The sequence below is a fragment of the Talaromyces proteolyticus genome, assembly GCF_021365285.1.
Source record: "Talaromyces proteolyticus strain PMI_201 chromosome Unknown BGW36scaffold_10, whole genome shotgun sequence".
Classification (NCBI taxonomy): Eukaryota; Fungi; Ascomycota; class Eurotiomycetes; order Eurotiales; family Trichocomaceae; genus Talaromyces; species Talaromyces proteolyticus.
Genome location: NW_025764286.1, coordinates 1657727 through 1677549, shown reverse-complemented (window position 1 = coordinate 1677549; position 19823 = coordinate 1657727). Strand labels below are relative to the sequence as shown.

At 46.8% G+C, this 19823-nt stretch overlaps 6 protein-coding genes across 6 annotated transcripts; 3 read left to right on the top strand and 3 right to left on the bottom strand.

Annotated features, from left to right (window-relative positions):
* Window positions 1-934: 934 nt before the first annotated feature.
* BGW36DRAFT_464343 (Alpha/Beta hydrolase protein) lies at window positions 935-3776 on the bottom strand. The gene is made up of 5 exons (XM_046222247.1): window positions 2453-3776; window positions 2122-2389; window positions 1700-2058; window positions 1545-1628; window positions 935-1491 (listed from the first exon to the last, which is right to left on the bottom strand). Exons 1-5 carry the CDS (start codon window positions 3629-3631, stop codon window positions 1204-1206), a joined length of 2178 nt encoding a protein of 725 aa, XP_046069033.1. The 5' UTR covers window positions 3632-3776; the 3' UTR covers window positions 935-1203.
* BGW36DRAFT_464342 (uncharacterized protein) lies at window positions 3413-5641 on the bottom strand (the record flags this gene model as incomplete). The annotated part of the gene is made up of 4 exons (XM_046222246.1): window positions 3413-4121; window positions 4191-4243; window positions 4295-4833; window positions 4902-5641. The coding sequence occupies 4 exons, from the start codon at window positions 5639-5641 to the stop codon at window positions 3723-3725; spliced, it is 1731 nt and encodes a 576-aa protein (XP_046069032.1). The 3' UTR covers window positions 3413-3722.
* A 1900-nt stretch (window positions 5642-7541) lies between these two features.
* On the top strand, window positions 7542-9758 carry BGW36DRAFT_35487 (major facilitator superfamily domain-containing protein). Its single transcript, XM_046213575.1, has 8 exons — window positions 7542-7976; window positions 8042-8100; window positions 8170-8313; window positions 8380-8853; window positions 8923-9061; window positions 9120-9211; window positions 9275-9297; window positions 9359-9758. The coding sequence occupies exons 1-8, from the start codon at window positions 7716-7718 to the stop codon at window positions 9613-9615; spliced, it is 1449 nt and encodes a 482-aa protein (XP_046069031.1). The 5' UTR covers window positions 7542-7715; the 3' UTR covers window positions 9616-9758.
* Window positions 9759-12250: 2492 nt separating this feature from the next.
* BGW36DRAFT_430895 (uncharacterized protein) lies at window positions 12251-12715 on the bottom strand (the record flags this gene model as incomplete). Its single annotated transcript, XM_046220900.1, has 1 exon — window positions 12251-12715. One exon carries the CDS (start codon window positions 12713-12715, stop codon window positions 12251-12253), a length of 465 nt encoding a protein of 154 aa, XP_046069030.1.
* Window positions 12716-12949: 234 nt separating this feature from the next.
* Window positions 12950-13627, top strand: BGW36DRAFT_399876 (uncharacterized protein; the record flags this gene model as incomplete). The annotated part of the gene is made up of 1 exon (XM_046218572.1): window positions 12950-13627. The coding sequence occupies one exon, from the start codon at window positions 12950-12952 to the stop codon at window positions 13625-13627; it is 678 nt and encodes a 225-aa protein (XP_046069029.1).
* Window positions 13628-15666: 2039 nt separating this feature from the next.
* Window positions 15667-19578, top strand: BGW36DRAFT_419210 (putative RNA polymerase II mediator complex subunit Nut1). The gene is made up of 7 exons (XM_046219446.1): window positions 15667-16602; window positions 16657-16904; window positions 16952-17014; window positions 17067-17573; window positions 17621-17792; window positions 17840-18199; window positions 18280-19578. The coding sequence occupies exons 1-7, from the start codon at window positions 15996-15998 to the stop codon at window positions 19374-19376; spliced, it is 3054 nt and encodes a 1017-aa protein (XP_046069028.1). The 5' UTR covers window positions 15667-15995; the 3' UTR covers window positions 19377-19578.
* Window positions 19579-19823: the final 245 nt, after the last annotated feature.

The window sequence follows — 19823 nt, the reverse complement described above, 5'->3', positions numbered from 1 at the left end:
TTACCACTGGTAATGGCGTGGCAGACCACTTCTCCAATGGAATTTACCTATGTTGCTGATTGATAGAGATTGTAATGACGTTTCGAAAATCTCCATTAGACGTATTAATCCACCGTTTAGCATCTTCTTCTAAAAATTTGCGCCGATTTTGAGTATCCGATTTCAATACCCAATGTGGGCCGCTTTTGTCCGCGACCTTTAGGAGAGCGTTTTGGCTAGAAGCTGTCATCTGCTCTCTTAATGCGGTCTATTGTCTGGACATGTGCCGTTCCAAACAGCAAAATACTTTTATCCAGCCTATCATATCATAGAGCTAAAACATTACGGTATTTTTGAAATGCTAACTAGCCACACCACAAGATCTCGACTCTATTTTGACTAGCATGGTTTCGGATTTTGGAAAATAACTTTCAAATGTGACAGCGCTCTCCATTGGATTGATGAGGTCTTGTTTGAAGGCGTGTTCAGTGATACCATGAAAAACGATATACTGGCTTCTGGTACCAGAACTGTCTTCTTCAAAGAGTTTTATTTCGGGATATAGCGCAGAGAGAAAGTCATCAATGCCATGGCACACGTATTGACTCGTATTAGGAATAAGCCCGAAGAAAGAAGGCGAACCCTAATCACGTGCGCTAAGTTTTTACTATAATTTGAAATATTCACTGTTGAATTCTTCTTCTTGAATTTTTTTGTTGTCTATTTTTTCCTGTTGCCCGGTTAAACCGCGGCATAGACTCATAATGACGTATATAGGATCTTTTCACATTGATTTTTCGGTATACTCTTTAAATACATGTAATTTCGAGTTGTCTGGTATAGGTAAAATGTGGTATCCTGATTTTTTTTTCATTGACCCTGGAGCAAGAAACTCAAGTCATGATAATTGTAAGATGTTACGTGAGGTTAGGTCGTAACGAGAGTTACGCAAGGGCTATAGTTCTCCACTGATTAGTGAGTTGACTAATATATGTGATGAAAAAGACGCTTAGAGTGCTGCGGTGACATCATAAAATAAAGAAAACCGTCGTACACTTGTATACGTTTAAATATAAAAAACCCAACTCCTGTCCTGTTTAAATCGAGAAATATCGTCAGATCCAGCTGATCTCTGAGCCCCACGCTTGCAAATGGAACATTAAAAAACCATGTTGGTAACCAAAATTATCATGAGTGTAGATATCGATGTTGTGTCTGAACAGCTTACTTCCACTCGTTCTGTAGTAGGTCAATGAGCCGGTTATTTCCAAGAATATCAAAATGTCCACCTGGGATATCGTAAATCTTCGCATCTGGCCAGCTTTTGCGGGCTCCCAAATCTGCCCACCCGGCTTGGAAGGACTCGGGTATGCTCTTTTTCATGCCGTCTTGCGCAATATACAGAGACACAGGGGTCTTGAGGGTACGCTGCCACTCTAAGAACGTGAACATCGCTGGGGCGTCTGTAACAGTTGTTACACCAGGAAAATCCTCCCGAAGCATGAACTCAAGCTATCAAGACAAATTAGTTTTTATGTGAAAGAATATGGCAAATAGTTGCTCACCATGAGGTCAAGGAAATGCTCAACCGTGCGCCAGTACGTAGTGGAGAACTCTGGAACGTTCGGTTTGCCAGCGAACGCGTCAGACTATCATAAAGTAAGAAGTCAGTCATCAAAAATAATTCTAACTTTTAAAATAAGCCACTGGTTGTACTCACCAGTTCCTGTGCAAGTTGATGACGTCGTGGCACACGTCCACCACCATCACGACGCAGGAGGTCACAGATGCCTTCGCAACAGATGCGATAGAAGTTGTGCAAGTGTACCTTGTCAGCAAGAATACCTTTGTCAATTCCATACACTGGGCAGGCGTAAAATCCAGGTACATGATCAAGCAGGGCGAGTTGTGCAACGACGGAACCCTCAGCTTCAAGTTGCTTTGCGAGGGCGACGGCGACGATCGAGGTTGCTGAGAAAGCTGAGAGCCTGTAAGGGCCATGAGGCTGTTCCCGTTTTATTGCAGCATAGTAGAATGATACTAAGTTCTCCATCGAGTCAAGGGGAGTGTCGGGAGTTACTGTGAGAGAGACAGGTGAGTTAATACTGAATGCCTGTATGAAATTCAATCACATCTACTTACCTTGGATAGCCCAGAGCCCCGAGCGAAACTTTTCCTGTAGCGGAGGGAAGGCGTGGATTGTGCCTCCAGCGCCGTGAATTATGATCAACGGATTCTCGCCCTCGCGAAGCTTGACTATAGTTTCTCCCACGCGTCCTAGCTCCGGCCAGACGACGTTTTCCGTCTCTTCAGCCTCCTCTGGCTCATGGGGTGACGAAGATGCACTGGCACTGAAGCTGTAACCAAAGAGGAAAGCCGCGAGCTGTTGAATGCTTGGGAATTGAAAGACCTGAAAAAGATATTAGAGAGATTCGGGAGAAAAAAAGTCTTGTTAAAGGTTTCATAGTCATACAAAGTCAGAAGGAATACTGCGCGTCTTAAAGCCAGCCTCACGGAGAACACGAAGAATGGTGTTTCGAATCCATGTTGCTTGCAAACTATCCGCCCCATGCTCGAATATGTCTTGATTGGCAGGTACCTCCAGACCGACTACCTGGTGAACGACAGAAGTAACAAAATCTAAAGTGTTGTTAATTGTCCATGCTCCAGCGGCAGGCCCGCGAAGGTCTGGTAATGTTGAGCGCTCCACCTCGGTGTAAGCTTTCTCAATCTGCTCGGCGAATTCGTTCAGAGTATGACGACGACGTACGGTACCTTTACCAGTGAGCTGAAAAGGATGGTCGGCAAGGAGAACGAGCTCCGGGAAAATGAAGCTATGCGATGGAGCAAACTTGTTGGCGGCGGCCAGTGTTGGCGCAATTTTTCGTCGGAAACGTACCAGCCTCTCATCGCTGGAAAGCTGACCGGCTTCCTCCTCTTCCGCACGATATCTCGCTGAAGGTTGGAAGAGAGCACCATTCTGCGGCTTTCCATCACCGAAGAGGACGACAAAATCAATGCTGTCATCCTTGAGGAGAATCTTTTCAATCGGAACTGGGTTTGTCTTCTCTCCCGTTGAAAGGAGTATCTGATCGTCCTCACGTCCGTAGAAGCGAAAGTACTGCACGCCGTCGATCATTTCAGATACAACAAGGTCGCCTGTTGTGTAGGCCATAGCGCCCTTAAAAGTGGTGTTGAAGACGGAAGGCGTATGGTTCGGACCTTTGAGGAAGACAAGCTCTGAAAGACCGTCTTCTTCCTCACCGGCATCGTTGGAACGCTCAATGACACGAACGTTGCAGTGAGGAGCTACGCGGAAGTGCGCCCATCCGCGATTATGCGGACTAGAGGGGCGTTTTGGAAGAAAAAGGGACATGCCGCCAGTCTCGGTGGACGCAAAATAGGGCTGAAGGTTGACACCTTTGGAGGATAGGAGGTTCCCGGCATCAGCACCCAGAGGAGCACCGCAATAGGCAAGGGCCTTAATCTCCTTGGCTAGGTATTCATGGGTTTCCGGCATGGCGGCCCAGCGTTCGATATGACTCGGAACGCAAAAAATATAAGTCGATTTTGCGGCAACGATACCATTGTATATATTTTCAGGAGTCGGACGAACCGGCGGGCTTACGGGTGGGAAGACGGCAAGCTGCATACCTGAGCAGGCACACCAGAGAGGAGCGATTCTATGTACGAAAATAGTTAGTCATGTTATCGAGATGCAATCAGCCAGAATAGACTCAGACTCACACTCCCATGGCATGGAAGAAGGCTAAACTGTGGCCTCCAAGAACCTCCCCTTCAAAGTTACGCTCACCATGAGCCCCGCGTCCCCACTCAACAAGATTGCGGTGAGTGAGCGGGATTGGCTTAGGGAAGTTGGTTGAGCCGGAGGAGTGAAGAATCAAGGCAACAGAGTCGGGGTCGTATCTCAGTAGTGGAACCGATGCTTCCTCAGTGGGCTTGAAGAGCTGTTCGTACGTTGGCAAAGGCTTGATGGAGACGGCAAGGTTTTCCTGGCTGATAGCGGCTTCGGCAAGCTGCTGCATGCCTTCATCGCTACTGACTAGAATGTTTTGCGAGCCGGTCTTTTGAAGGAGATGTGAGGTGGCCGCAGCAGAATTGCGAGGTGAAATGAGGAAAGCCTGCAGGGGAGAAGACAGGATTCCGTCAGAAAACTAACCACTTCATGAGAACGATAAGATGTTACCAACCTTGACTCCTGCACGAAAGAAACCGAGCATAGTAGTAATAAATGTGATAGAGTCTGTGGGAAAGCTTTAGGAAGATATAGTAAGATGTTCGACGTTATACTTACCAGCGACTGCAAGGACTGCAATTGGCGAATCGCTTTCACCAGCAACAGTGAGAGCAAGCTTGGCGGCTTGCTGAATACCGGCTGCGAGCCTCGAGTAAGTAATATGACGGACAACATCTTCCTCAGCATAGCGGTAGAAAGGGAGGTGACCGTTATGTTTGGCGTGAAAGTCAAATATCTGAGGTATGTTGAGCAACAGTGGCGGAGCTGTGAATCCTAGAGAGGGACGTCGAGCAGTTATGATGTAGTAAATGGCATAGCATTCATTGGTTTCCCATTCAGCCATGACATTGTCGAGCAGCTTGTCAAACTCCTCTTGACTTTTGACAACGCCATAGCCTCCGTCGAGCAAGACGCTGTCACGCATACCCTGGAAGGCTCCAATACGGCATGCGGCCGCTTTCAACCCTTCTATGCCACCAGCGCTACCGAGACGAACTTTGACGGCCTTTTTGGAGATATCGACCAACCCGGCCTGGTCAAGGATGGTAGGAAGCTGTTCGCCACAGTTAAGAAGCAGCTGGCGTTTTTGACCGAGACTACAAGAAAAAAAAAGAATAAGCAAGAAATCACTACGACTAGTACTGGGTCATATGACAGGACTTACGAGCAAAGCATACTGTGGAACTTTTCTTGGGCGTCACCTGGGTTATCTGAAGGAGTCAGAACCTCAGTGAGCTGAACAACACCCTCACCCGGGATGAGAGTATTCTTAATGGAACGAATGGCATTGCTCCATTCATTGTGTCGAAGTGCGTAGATGAGGAGGCGCTGGTGTGCAAGCGTGACTCGCGATTGAAGACGACTGGGCAGGTCGAGGACATTCCCAGTCTCAAAGGTCACATTGGCCGTGTTTTGTGGGAAGAGACGGTCACTGATGTCGTATGCCTCGATCTTGACGCCGGCAGGAACTCGGCCAGCCAAGTCGGACGCCCAAGCGCCAGATCCCGTGCCGAGGTCGAGCACGAGGGCTCCTTCCTTCAGCGTCAACCTGTCGTCTAACACCAAACGGCCGTCGCAGATATGATCCCGTATGAAATTATGTTGCTTGTCAAGCCGAAGCTTTTCGTGGCTATCGGCAGGAAGACAATATGGACTGTCAGGGTCATTGTGAGATACACGATCTAGGGATATGACGGAGCTAGAGAGAGAAGACCAGGGCTCGTCAAAAGGGGAGGCATCATTGAGTGTGCTGGTGTTGTCTACAGAGTCACCGTCAGAGACTAATGATGCTGAGGAGGACCAGGACAATGGTGTGCTATCAAAAGTCGCCTGAGTCGGGGTGGGCTCCGTCACTTTGGTGATGGAAGGCTCTGGAGCCGAGGTGAGCAAGGGAGCGGTGAGCATTTTAGCAGTGTAGTTGATGCACTTTAGTCAGCTCAAGGGTTGAAAGAGAAATATACTAGAATTAAAGCTGGGAACTAAAGGAAGAGATCTTGGGGTGGCGTTCGATATATAGTCATGGAAGAATCTCCAATCTGGCCCTTTCGGCAGGCAGGCATCAAGTGCCACTGCTATCCTGATTGCTTGATGTTAATGAGGCTACTAGGTATAAAATTTAGACAACTAATATTATTCTAGGCTGTATATGGGAACGGTTAAGCCAAAGCTGAATTGCATAGTGGATCCATGGGGTAGCACTATGAGGATTTGATGATCTAGAGTATACTACTGTTCCATGTCATGGTGTAAATTGCGCAGACTTCTCACATCAATCCTACTAGTCTACTTTAGTAGTGGTACTGAAGCCCTAACGCCATATCACCTCAGACGACTCCATAGCTAGGCTCTTTTCGAGACCTCTCTAGGAAACATCAGCAAACTACTTCTATTTCTAAGTTGATAATTTCAAATATAAGACCATTAGATGCCTCTGTCAAGTTAGCTTCATTGTTGATTCTCAGAGTAATAAAACACCTTCGATGGTTTGGGCGGCCATCATCCCGGTATACAAGACACAACATGAATCCACACAGACTAATACTCCGTACATCAGTTGAAACAAGATACGTGGCTTACTTTTGCCATATTTTCTCCGGATTAAGCAATTTGCCCGCTTAGGAATTAGTAGTAGATTGGAGTATGTACGCGGCCTATTATACCTCCTATAAGGATAAGGATCGTCGTGATTATTCAGATTTTAGGTCAACTTAGTGTTATAATTAGAAAAAGTAGTTTTCTTACCAATATAATTGCCAAATACCTAGCCCGATCGACGCACAAGCCATCTCTTATCAGCAGCTAGCTAATTACATGGTAGTATTATATTAGCACTACGTGGACAGACGAAACATTCTAGAAGCAATACTAAATCCAGGGCCGAGGTTAGGGTTTTACTGGGCTCGGTAGTCGGATGATATGTACAATTATTGAAACGGTACTGCCTCTAATGACAATTATGGACCATCAATTGATATTTCTTGGCTTTCACTAAACAGAACTATATTATTACGGTTTGACTAGGGTTCGACATCACTAGCCCGAGCCTTAAGGCTTAAGCTACCAGACTTGAAAACAATATGATTCATTATTGGCCTCCAAAGACGTACCGTCCAATCGCAAACTGGATAATAGATAGCAACAGTCCAGGCCCCGATACTAATACTAATGGGGTAGTATTAGCGCTCAGTTGGTAAGTTAGAACTATTAGAAGGGTCCGCTAGTGAGCTAATATAACGCTAGGCTCGTAACTACTGACGACCAGCCGCTCCTGTTCCCGCCCCTAACAGCAGATCACATCATTCCTCTAACAAATTCAACATTAGTATCTAGTGCGATACGTCCCTTTGAGTGATGTGTACATGCGGGCGACGTTCCTATTAACCAAAATGTAACGTTTTGTCATCTTTGCATCGGCTGACGTTATGATAGACCCGTCGAAACCACACGGTTTTAGCGCACCCTAGTGAGGTTGTAGCAAACGGCATTTTGATGCAGGTCTTGTATTCTTTGCAATCGGTTTTCGTGCACAAAGCTGAAGCCCCCAACAATAAGGGAAATCGGAGACCCGATCTCCCTCTGATGATCTAGTATGGTATATATAAGAATTTCCTGGTTCCATATAAATAGACATCAATTGTTCTGTCAGATAGGATTTCGGCCCCCCTGCGTCGGGATAGTTAACACGTCTATGCACCTTGTTGATAGCTAAGTTACTATCATTAAGTCTCTTATTTAGCCGTCTAAAAATTAGGGCTAACTCCACACCTTACCCCAATATCTTATCATTAAAATTTAAAGCCCAAAAGTAACGCCTAGTGCACGACGCCGTTTCTATTTTTATTAGCTTAGCTTAAGAAATATTATTTCTCTTTCTCTCCTGTGTTATTTGTTTCCTTCTCTGGATGCTTACCGGCTCGCAACGTCGTTCCAGTTTTGACCCATTTTCCTTCGACGGAACCACCATACCAGCACGGCCGTCATGTCTTCTCAACCTCAAGAATCAATCAGGACTATGACGGGCTCTGAAAAATCGGCAGAACGGACGAAACGTGAGGCCGTAGCGGCCTCCGTGCCAGTGGTTGAGTCGGCTCCCAGGGACAGCGGATTTTTTCACAATATTGATGGGGGAATTAAAGGCTGGTCTGCTGTTCTGGGAGCTTGGCTGTTCCAGTTTTCTATGGTTGGAGCAGTCACAGCTTTCGGGAGCTATCAGACCTTCTATGAGGCAACATGGCTGGATGTGAGCAATTAGTCATTGGAGCTAAACAAGCTTGCATTTGAATTGACCATCACGCACACATGCAGGAATATTCAGAGTCGTCTATTGCATGGATTGGGAGCCTGCAACTCTTCTTGGAATTTTTGTGAGAGATATGGGGCCATGTGCCATCGACATTTCCTTGGTATCAATACTAACCTGCCTTCTCCAACAGCCTTGGAGTCTTTGGCGGTCTACTACTTGACGCTGGTCGTTGGCGCCTCACCGTCGGGGGCGGTTCTATCCTCTTTGTCTTTACGTTTTTCATGCTCAGTCTTTGCAAGCGGGGCCAATACGCACCAATTATCCTGGCTCAAGGGTGAGCGAACACCAATTTCGTACTGTCGATGTGATATTATTCTGACCACATATGTTTTTGCTACAGTATCGGTTTAGGCGCTGGTCTCGGCTTTGCGTATTTGCCCGTTTCGGGAATCGTGTCACAGCACTTCACAAAACGCCGGTCACTTGCAATGGGTATCATCACAACTGGAACTTCACTCGGAGGTTTCACTTTCTCCGTGTTGACTAGCAAACTTCTAACCTCCAGTCTCGGATTTTCTTGGACAGTCCGTGTGAGCGCATTCATCGCCCTTGGGAGTATTGTGCTTGGTAACCTGCTCGTATCACAACCTGAGAAGACGCTCGCGGAAGATGAGAAAAAATCGATCAATACTAAAGGAAACCCAGCGGTGGAGACTGGATCATCACCGGAGGAGAAGGATCCATCCGGCGCCGAAGAAGCTGTGGAAGAGAAGGGAGAGAAGCCGCGCAGCATCTCGGAGCTTCTCCGGGATCCAGCATACCTAGCTATCATCTCAAGCGGTTTCATTGTCTGTCTCGGCCTCTACTTTCCGATGTGAGTTTGCGCAAAATAGAGAATCGCATATGCGAATCAATGGATGACCGGCTAATTATATTGTTCTAGGTTCGCGATCCAGTCCTTCGCGCTTGAGCACGGGATTTCTCCTGGTCTTGCGTCTTGGCTCCTTTCCATAATCAACCTTTCAGGTGTATTGGGTAGGACAATCCCAAACTGGATGGCAGACCATTTTGGAACTTTGGAAGTAAGATATGCAGTCATGAAGCTTGTTGAGGATATGCTAAATATCCACGTCTCCGTAGCTCTACGTTCCCTGCACGGCGGCAGGCGGCGCCCTCATTTTCGCTCTTGGGGGCGCTACAAACCCTGGCAGTATTATCGTCGTCTGTATCTTGTGAGTCAATCTTGGTATTGTGTGAGACAAGCTTCATTACTAACGTGGTGTTTGCCGTTGTAGATACGGCTTCTTTTCTGGTTCAAGTAAGTTTTCAGTTTATAAATCAATATTTGCAAGGCCTAACCCTCATCTCTCGCTTTTTAGTTGTCTCTCTCTACTTCCCCACCGTCTGTGCTCTTGATCCCGACGTTACCTCGACTGGCGTGCGCCTCGGTATTGCCTGCCTTCCTGTGGGAATCGCCTCACTGGTGGGTACGCCTATCGCTGAGGCTCTCGTCGGCCGGGAAAATCACTGGTGGCACGGGCTTGCCTTCGCAGGGACAGCGGAAATGGTTTCTGCTGCTCTGCTGGCGTTTGCTTGGGTGGTGGAGACGAAAAGGAAGATGCAGAGACGCTCTTGAACTGGTGCTGCTTATATCAGCATCGTCACTATAATGATCATGATAATTCAGTCGAGAGAAGCGAAACCAAGAGCTCCGTCAGTTGGTTTTTGTGTACCATATACACACAATCGTTGACAAGACCATATACGGTTATATAGCAACTACCACGTTAGCGTCGACAGAACGACAGCCCTCCAGTCAGAGGTCTCGATTCGGCCGAGAAGCGCCGTCTATTGGTAGACGATAGCCCCAGTACATATTAGCTTCAGTGTGTACTGATATACATACCATAGCCTGACCGGACATGTCAACTGCTAGTAATCATAATGATTTGACCATCTGGGTTCATCTACGATATGGTTGTACTTACTCTAGACTATCATGCCAAATTTTATCAGATGACCTTCATACAGATATTAATCACACATTCACAATGGATACTCACGGTATGGCCATATGCACATGGTTACAGATTGTCTCCCCCTTCCTAGGACCAGCACGCGGTGTTGAGACTTGATAGTACAAGGAAGAGTCTCGGGGATTCCTCGGATGAGGCTAAAGCAGGCTGTGGCCAATCAGGAACTAGTACGCCGCGAGTCAGATAAGTGGAGTTGCTTGATTCGGCCTGACGCAAGGTCTCGTGACCTGGCTAGTGGCCCGTTTCGCCCTTTCCCATATATGGTTAGGCTATTGTCCAGATGCTGCAAAAGCTGAATCAGACAAACGATCGATCGATCGACGATCCCGATCAGAAGTAGCAACCCTGAGACCTGAGCAGCCGACATCCTGCGATAGCCAACTAAGCTCCTTTGCTATCAATAATTACGCTGCCTAGCATACGGGCTTTTATTTTGGCCGCTACACACGTCATGGCCGACCTGAAAAGGGGTCCGAGTGAGGCGGTGAAGTTGTGGCTAGTGAGCCGTGGCTGGGGCTAGCGGTAATTTACCAGATTACTGACTAGTTACTAAGTACAGTAGGACGATTTAGTATCGTTTACCCATTGACCAGCGATCGACATGCACTAGCCATCACTAGCCACACCGATCGTTCTTTTGTGATTCGGATCTGTGGCTGAGGTTGATCTGGCCCCTTGCGGCGTCCAATCACAGACCGGCTTTGATTCTTCCTCCAACAAGCATCTCACAGCATGACCCGAAATTCAGTATTTTTTTCTCTTTCGTTGTCTGTATTCCGTTTCTCTACAGAGTAGATGTTCTCCCTTGCGTCACTTACCTACCGAGACAATGCTAGGATTTCTTACAGAGCAAAATCCCTTCCTATGCATCGCATACAACCAGCTCCATAGTCCTGCAGCCACGTGCTTTAGGCTTTTGACAGCTGTCTAACTACCCTTTCTTGCGGTAGCATAGGGAACCTTGGAGAGATTTGGGCTCTACCGCGGATTTGAGTCTTGAATCACAAATACAGAGTATTCTCGACGCCATCAGACGGCATCATTATATCAAGCGACAAGTAACAATACCACTACCACTAATTTTATCCAACCGTCCCGTCGGGGCGGCGATAACACGATGCAACTCGGTCCTCTGATCTAGTGTATCCGGTCCACATTTATATAGTTGACGATATTATTATGAACACCTTCCTGGAATCAGCTGAAACTAGGGCTTAGTGCGCGTGTACAGCAATCCGCTTCTCGGAGGTCACGGGAGACAGGCCGAGACAGTCAGGTATATGCATTCTAGTTAGCGGTGGCGAAACCTGGCTCTAACGAAGTACTACTGTTGCTGCTGGCCTTATTCAACTGGTCTCATTCACGCTTACCGTAGCTGGTAATAATGTCGGTTAGTGGGGTGTACGAAGCATGATATTGGCCAATCACGATAAGCGAACCCTGAAAGTTCAAAGATCTCAGTGGCAAAAAAACCCAAAAAAAAAGGTGAAAAGCGCCAGCCCCAATAAGTATTCGCATCGAGTGTATTCGAGGCCATTAATTATTTATCCGAGGCATCCTCAATCAATAATCGAGTCTCCTTTCTCCGGCACTATTGGCAGAGTCCCCTTCGCCCGAATAGTAATCACGACGGCGAAAAAGCTGATAGATATACTGGGGAGAAATCGGTGTGGACTAGCCCGCTGTGGATCCAAGAGTAACAACCTAGTCTTGCAGCCAATGTATGTCAGTGTCAGTGTCACCACTGAAATCTGTAGCCACAGCGGCGTCTTGGAAGCGACAAGTAGCCAGATACGTGTATACACATTCGCATGTACATGTGTGCCCCATAGTGTCATACGCCGTATACCCAGTTCTGGCCAGGACAGTCACAACAGTAGTCATTAATGACAGCCGGGAAAATTTTGCCATCACGTCCCCACTGCAACAGACATCTTCCCCAGCCGCGAAACTTCATTCGGCGCACTAAGTCGCACCCGGTCGAATAATTGCATCATGGACGACATGGACACGAACCCGACTTCCAGCTGCGATGGACATCAACTAAGATCCTAAGTTAGGGTCGAAGACTCTAAGCCTAAGGAGACCCGGGCATGAGGCTTGTGGCGCACATGGCCGCCATGCATGGTGCTGGCTCAGCTCGACAACTCTTTTAGGCCGAGTATACCAGGCACATGCAATAATTGCTGCCCGTTTCGGCTGCCTCTTCCGTTACAATACATACTGCGCGGTCATTTACCATACCATACGGCCTTTGCGAACCGCTCGTCGGTGCAGCTTCCTTCCATCACATAAAGTCAATTGCCCTCCCTCTCCTAAGCTTTCTTCCTTTCTGGTCTTATGGATTTCTCTTTTTGCTTCTGCCTCTTCTAACTGCACTTCTGTCCTTCTGACCCTGCTGCCTGGAATGCCAGTGCTTGAGCCCTGATCTTCGTGGCTCAGCCCGCCTGTCGTCCATCCTGCGCAACCCTCCGTATGCGATTCCCGCAGTGGCACCCCGCGGCCCGACGGGATTCCCCAAAACCAATGCCACTGAATGAAACCGCCGCCTAAGTCACCTTTGCGCTTGATCACATCTCGTCGTCTCGGTCGCCCATCTGCCTCCGACCCTGACCCGGATCCTGCCTCGTTGGGGTCGAGATTACGTTTCGTGATCCGTCGAGGCAGAAGTATCTTCACCCGCAAGTAAACGGCCCCCATTCTGCATTGTTTCGATTGCCCGATATCTGCAACGCAAGTCAGAAAAGACAAAGATCTCAGCCTCAGCTGCTTGATTCGTAGCCGAGCCTTCACTCTCCTTGCCCCCCATTCAGCACTCCCCGGTCCGGAGACACTTCAAGCTAAGATCTCATCTTAACCTACAGCCTCGCTTTCTTTGTATCTGGGCAACAGCAGCCAGGTCGAGACCAGTCCGTCGACGACCATCGCTCCAGGATGAGTGGATCAGACCATCAATTCGACCCCGCCACCATGGCTGGCTTATCAGAGGCCTCTCAGGGATCCGATGACTCCAACTTTGATATCTTCGAATGGTACCCGCGATACCAAAGCTGTCAAAGGTATTTCCTCGACTACGCGCAGCATAGCGTCCCCGTGCAGGCGCTCTCAGCCTTCCTGAACATCCAATTACCCTTCCAAAAACAATCTCATCCAATCTTCAATTCCACTTCCTCCGGTACTGCCCCTTCAGTCCCAGGACACGATACGAGGTCGGTTCCCGTGCCTAATCTACCACCATCGATATCATTGGTTCCCTATATCAGGCGCCTTGTTGCTACGGGCATGGACTTTCCTGGGGTTTTGCATGGATTTTTTGGCGATGATTGGACGACCGGCGTTGGGTCACTACATGAACATGAGCGTCGGAACTATCTCTTCGCAGCAAAGAGCGGTGGATGGGCTTCAGTGAAGAAGGATTACGATATGGGACCATCAGAGACTGTCCCATTCTTACGGCCACTACAAGGGCCCATTGATACCGAGCTTGAGGCTGCTGAGCGAAGTTGGAGCGAATGGTTAGCCATGGAAGATTGGATGGTTGGTCCCCGATTCCCAGATACACTCCAAGATTCATCTTCACAAACCTCGCGACATCGAAATTCTAGACCATAAATACCGAAGAACAGACTTGTAATACAGGTTGAGATTTACTCTACGTGCGATGAAACATTGTGCATTTTACTGAGATGAAATGAATTTTGAATGAAAGAGCCAGAGCCAGGAGTTTGTTCAGGATCTTGCATTACTTTTTGAAAGATGCTCATTCTGCGTTTGAGCCGCTAGGATTTCCAGGTTGTCCATGTGCAGTATTACTTAATCTGTTGGCATTTTACAGCGCAGCAATCACGATAGATAATTTTTTTCTTTTCTTTTCCGTTCATTTTTTAGTTTATAGATATCTACTTGGAAATTCGGCTTGCCGTATGACGTTCCATTGACAGGAAATGGAGAATAGCTGGCAGGAATCCAGCGTCAAATCACGGGTCTTTCTCTTCCTCCGGCTTTCGACCACGTTAGCTAATTCAAAGAAGCGGCTGGTCTAGCTTTGTGGTTTCATACGTGACATTTCAATACGGTCCACAGTTACACTTACCGCAGAGGCCTGGTACATGGTTCAGCATTGAAAGAAGCTCGATCTTATTATTCTATCGACGATCTACCATAGGAGCATTCGCACTAACATCTGCATCTGATAGACGTTCATAAAATTTTAGCCTTGGCAGCCATCATCATTTCTCAAAATTTACATGGACATTTTTTACCATGTACATTGGCGGAGTAACTTCAAATAAGTTTGGTCTCACGTATTATTAATGAATAGGTCGATTTGGGGCTTCCCCTTTTTTCTGCCTCGCCTCTTGGCTCGCCGTTTTTATGTGGGCATTGAGGCCAATGATCGGGCTGTGTGTGGTTCCAAGTAGTTATTCGGTCTTCTCTTCATTTCGCCACACAGCCAATCAGCATCGGAGAGGGACAATCTTGCTACCCGCTAGAGGCGTCGACTTCAACGGTCCTGCGGCCAAATTGTGGTGACACAAAAGGTGCATTACACAACTATCATTAGCCGGAATTATTGCAGGGTTGGCGAGATTTGTGGAGAGACTTTTTGGTCGACTAATTAATGCTTTTGATAGGCTAATTGGGCTTGGATCGAAACGTATTTATTGTTTGTAAGCAATATCCTCGTCCGGCTCGAAAGGTACCATGGGACGCAGCGGTTTAGAGCCGCCCGTCTTTTCTACGAGCAGCTAGTCTCATCGATGATTAGTCTTATTATTCGGTCGTGTTTCTATATTGTATTGATGCTAGTCCCGATATTCTCCGTCTAGCTCTACGAACTCTACGGAGTATCGCCGATGATAGCCCTGTCAGTCAACTTTCTTCGTTCGAAGGATGTTCGATAAACGGATTGGCCGATATGTAACCTTCACGGAGACCCATATGGGAAATTAGAATTGGATACAACTGGGCAAATCATGAATGTGGCAATGGCGTTTGAACCCAATGGGCATCAAGTAGTACTGTAGTACTTCCGTGAACGTCGGTTCTCTGATTTCCCCTCCGGTTATCCACTCGGAAGAACCAGTGATGTGGTCCGCAAAGAAGCTTCTTTGTTATCGGTGAGAAAGAAGGAGTGCTAAGATCACCAAGAGGGCCTATTTCTGGTTTTCGCCGGCGGAAAATTATTGCGGGGCCTGGCTTAAAGTCATTGTGTGTGGATATACTGATGGATAGATATGGGATAGTATTGTTCAATACACCCTAGAATTCAGCCAGCCACTGCAAGCCTACTGCGAGTTGTCGGGTTCTCTGCTGGGTCCTACGCCTCTTTGCAGTTATCCTTAGCTATGCTTGCTTGGCCACTAAAAGCCGATACATGAGTATTAGAATTGGAACGTTTAGGCGTTTCTCGTCTTACTCAACTGGTGCTTATGATTGGTCCGATCACCTGCCAATTACGAGTCATGAGATTTTAGCGTTATTGATAAAATGATATGTCTTGGTTTCTCTGTATTAATTATGTGATTAATATGTCCCATTACCATTAGCATCATCGAACATGTAGATCACTCCCAACTCCCCAGTTCCGACGAATTTCTAATCAGCCAACTTGCTGCGAGAATTTTTAGTTTATTATATCCTAATAAAAACAAAAATCGATTTGGTTTGAATTCGCCTGTATGATCCATCTCAGCCAATCACAGCAGGTAATTATATAGATTACATAAGCATGATTATCCATCAAGTCACGTGGGCGTTCTTTCATCGCGGTCGAGGCTGATATCAACAACTTCATACTTCATTGTTCGGCTCGTCGATGCGCTGGTCAGCCAAACATTGAACTTCAGTCGCCGGAATAAATCCATCGGCCTGTTGAGTAATGCCGTATGTACTGTGATATGACCGGTTTTACTTCGAGTGCTTTATTTTTTCAATCACGGCTTGCCAGTGAAGCATGCAACATCCATAAACATCAGTTATGGCAGCGCCAATTGAACAATGGAGACAATTACTCCGTGAATGTTTGAGTCGTCGGGTAGATGTGAGCGAGTTTTGCAATCTAGTCAAGCTTCTGTCGAAACGTGCGCCCTTGCCAGAAGCGGCTCTAGTTGATGTGATCCTGGAGTCTCGTTCTGTAACTAATGGCCAATATGACCCACTCATACCTTCATATGTCGACGCTCTCACCAAATTTGGGAAGCTCAAAACAGCTACAGTGCTCAACGGCCTGCGAAAACATTCGTCTATTGGAGACCAGACCCTATCTGCAGACGCCAAGGAGAAAACATCAAAGTTGTCTACTCTGATGAGCGACACTCGCATTGTCCAAGATACCATAGTACCGTTATCTAGCCCTAATCTGTCAATAACCATTCACGATGTGACTAGTATCTTTACGGTGGCTTCGGAATGGATATTGTCCCTGGTCCGTTTACATTCGAGCAGCATCGCTGAAAACCAGCAGACTGTAGGGTTACTAAACTCGCCGGACGTGCTGGCTCTGTTTGAGTCCTTGGGTATTTTGTTTATTGCGTTGTCTGCGACCGAAAAAGGTCTTGATGCGTTGTCGTCAGACATATTGCAAGGTAAGACTCAGTCTTAATTATTTGCTCTCAGTGTTTGGTATTGAATGGATTCAGGTTTCAAGATACCGCTCGGTCAGGCTCTTACCACATATCTGTCTTCATCTGCTGTTATTTCAGTGAACCTGCGAACCCGCCTTGATGGTTTGCAAAAGGCTTATCAATTGTATGGGGAGCCTCCCTCAAAAGAAATTGATCAGATGATGGATGGAATGAACATGAATACTCTTCAATTTGAGGCATCTGTGATAGATGGTCCTGTCATTAACTCTAGAGCTGGGCTATATGTATATATAAATGCTATGGTAAACCCACCTTCACGACCCATTGGTAAACTACTAACACAAGCCAGCTCATTGGTCGCCCCCTTGTTGACGATAACATGTTGTTGAATTACTTATCAAACCGCTACGGGGTAAACCTCACTATCTGGTTGTATCTTGTGAAAACAACTAACGATCGGCCAGGGCCATTATGAAATGCTTGTTCAAGAACTGATTACTGCAACCTTCGACGTTCTTTCTAACGCAATGTACCGAAACGAATCCAGTCGGAATATGTTTGTATTCCGGTCTTTTCTTGTTAACAAGCTTCCGCCATTTCTCGCCAGTATGGCCGCAACGTCGATACAGCCTATTCCAATGGAAATATGTATAGGTCATGCCTTGAATCGAGTCGACCCCAATGCCTTTCCGTCATTTTCTCAAATGTTTGAAATGCAAGGCAATACTGTGCTTTCGGATGTCCGACAGGAATTTCTGTTTTCGTGTGCCTTACATAGACTCATCCCTGAATCTAGCATTGAACGTCTTCTTGGTGAGAACCCTATGCAGACGCTACCTGTCGGAGGCCGATATGTCAAGGAGGACATTGCAACCCAAATCCACTCCAATCAGGAGCGAGCGGATCAATTGATATCCGAGATTGAGTCAATGGAAGGAAATGCAGGCGCCATCGTCGCCGCTGTTACAGATGTGAGTACTTCTCCATCCAGCTACGCTCTAGCTAACATTTGTATTAGGTCATACATTCCCTTTGTAATCAAAGAGAAACGGTTACGCTAAAGGGTATTTGTAATTCAATATCCCGTCGACCTCAGGTCCTCGACGTGATGCTCCTCTTTCGCAGTTTTAAAAACATTTTGCAACCTATTTGCTCTCTTTTGGACGCATGGAAGTGGGATGAAGATCAAGGTGAGAAATATCCCGTCCATTTACGCTTGTATATTAACAATCTACAGGCGAAAATCAGCCTATGTACGATGAGTTCAGCAACATACTACTATTGGTTCTTGCCTTTAAGTACCGCTACGACCTCAACCAGTACGATTTGGGAATCTCAGATAACCAGTCCTTTGTATTGAAGCTTCTTGATCGAGGCTCGACTAGTCTGAAGCTAGACGACCTGTCAGAAACACAGAACAAAAATCTTGGTGCTTGGATATCTGCGCTTTTCATAGCTGAGGGGATTAGCGAAGAAACCATGTCTTCTTGCAGTCCACAAGAATTTTATCTGCTTGTGGCCACCCTATTCAGTCAGACATTGGGTGCGTGTGAACTTGGAAAGTTAGAATTGGACACACTCAAGGGTGGTTTTGAATGTGCGTATCATATCTTCATAATTTTCTTCGTTATCCTGTGGCTGTGATGACCAATGGTTGACTGATTTGACTGTTGATAGATCTACTTGAACCATTTCTGCTCCCATCCCTTGTCTTCGCGCTCTCATGGCTGGGTAACTATATTTGGGAATCAGAGAACAACCCCACAATTCCATTAAAAGTGCTTTATGCTTTGGTCAAGCCAAACTCAATTTCAGGAGAAGCCGAAGCAGTCCATCGGACCGTGCTCAACATTAGCGCACGCTGCTTGGAGGAACAACTCAAAGATGTGCGGGCTCGACATCCCGCTCGCTCAGATATCAAACCGATCCTCGATGTCCTTGAGCCATATCTGTCATTCCAACGCAATGGAAGTAGCCGTCGAAGCGAATTGGACAGTTGGACTTCGCATGCCGGCGGGCTTAGCGGTTCTATACGCAACACATTCCATGGTCTTGTGCTCTGGAGCGCCAGCGCAGACATAAATATGTCTCCCCACTCCTACACTCATCGCCAGATTCTCACGGGTATCAGGCTGCTCACGGCCTCTCGCATCCTCCCCGTACTAATCGACGAGTTGAAATCACAGGCAGAATCGGGAACACTCGACCTTGCCCTAGATGTTGCCGCCACGCTAATATGCTCTCCCGTGCCTGAAGCCTTTGCCATGGAACAAGCAATGTATCACCCAGTTGACCCAAGCAAAGAGGCTCTTCCGCAATGTCCCATACTTACCCTTCGCGACGTACTCATCCTGCAGCACCAAACCGTTCCCAAGCTCTCAGAAAAGGACCCATCCCGGGCAGAAATCATTGTACGACTGACGCGACGGGTTAACTCACTCCTCGCTCCTCCCACACACGTGGACAACTTGGACGTGAGCAATATAATGGAGGACATTAATCTCGACGCCGCGACACATAATCCGATGAACTTGGGTGAAGGCGATGACACCGGAAACGGGGGCGGTAGTCTTGTGGGCGCATCGAATGAGAACATCGATCAAATCCTCAACGATGCTGTGGCGGGTGCAAATGATGGATCGGGGCTGGGACTAGGATTGGGTGGAAATGTTGATACTACAGGCATGGACACGAGCTTGGAGGACATGTTTGATGTGGCGAATATGGAGAACCCGGAGCTTTTAACGGATTTAGATATGGAAGGTATGTTTTAATCCATGATCTGTTTAAATCTATTTGAAATGTAGTAAGAGATATAGTAGAGTGGCTGCCAGCAATCAAAACATGTGAATTTTATAATAACTCAGTTAATAGGAATACACGTATTTACCAAGTCCAGTAGCATCAATTTATACAAAGATAAACCCAAAATATATATACACTCACCATCTACAGAGTCGCATCAATTGAAATAGTCCTTCGTCAGTTACACGTATCAATATTTAAAAGATACATTGTATCAATAGATACACGAGTAGCATACTCATTATTTCAATTTTGCTATTGATCCGAATTTTCTGAGCCCTACCACTCGCGTTTCTCTACAAGGCCATGTCGATTTGTCCGAAACCATCAAAATTAGGTATGATCTACACCGAGTTACACGTATCGTCGTATGAAAGAACGGTTTGGGGTAATGCAGCTATATGCGCCGAGCTTGA

Bases quoted from the DNA above. Each gene is read 5' to 3' on its own strand.
- BGW36DRAFT_464343 (XM_046222247.1), bottom strand. From the start codon at position 3,631: ATGCAGCTTGCCGTCTTCCCACCCGTAAGCCCGCCGGTTCGTCCGACT. The intron at 2,059-2,121 runs GTAAGTAGATGT...TCTCTCTCACAG, and splicing joins GGGGCTCTGGGCTATCCAAG to TAACTCCCGACACTCCCCTT. The intron at 1,629-1,699 runs GTGAGTACAACC...ACTTTATGATAG, and splicing joins ATCAACTTGCACAGGAACTG to TCTGACGCGTTCGCTGGCAA.
- BGW36DRAFT_35487 (XM_046213575.1), top strand. From the start codon at position 7,716: ATGTCTTCTCAACCTCAAGAATCAATCAGGACTATGACGGGCTCTGAA. The intron at 8,101-8,169 runs GTGAGAGATATG...CTTCTCCAACAG, and splicing joins CAACTCTTCTTGGAATTTTT to CCTTGGAGTCTTTGGCGGTC. The intron at 8,314-8,379 runs GTGAGCGAACAC...TTTTTGCTACAG, and splicing joins CCAATTATCCTGGCTCAAGG to TATCGGTTTAGGCGCTGGTC.
- BGW36DRAFT_419210 (XM_046219446.1), top strand. From the start codon at position 15,996: ATGGCAGCGCCAATTGAACAATGGAGACAATTACTCCGTGAATGTTTG. The intron at 16,905-16,951 runs GTAAACCCACCT...AACACAAGCCAG, and splicing joins ATGTATATATAAATGCTATG to CTCATTGGTCGCCCCCTTGT. The intron at 17,574-17,620 runs GTGAGTACTTCT...CATTTGTATTAG, and splicing joins TCGTCGCCGCTGTTACAGAT to GTCATACATTCCCTTTGTAA.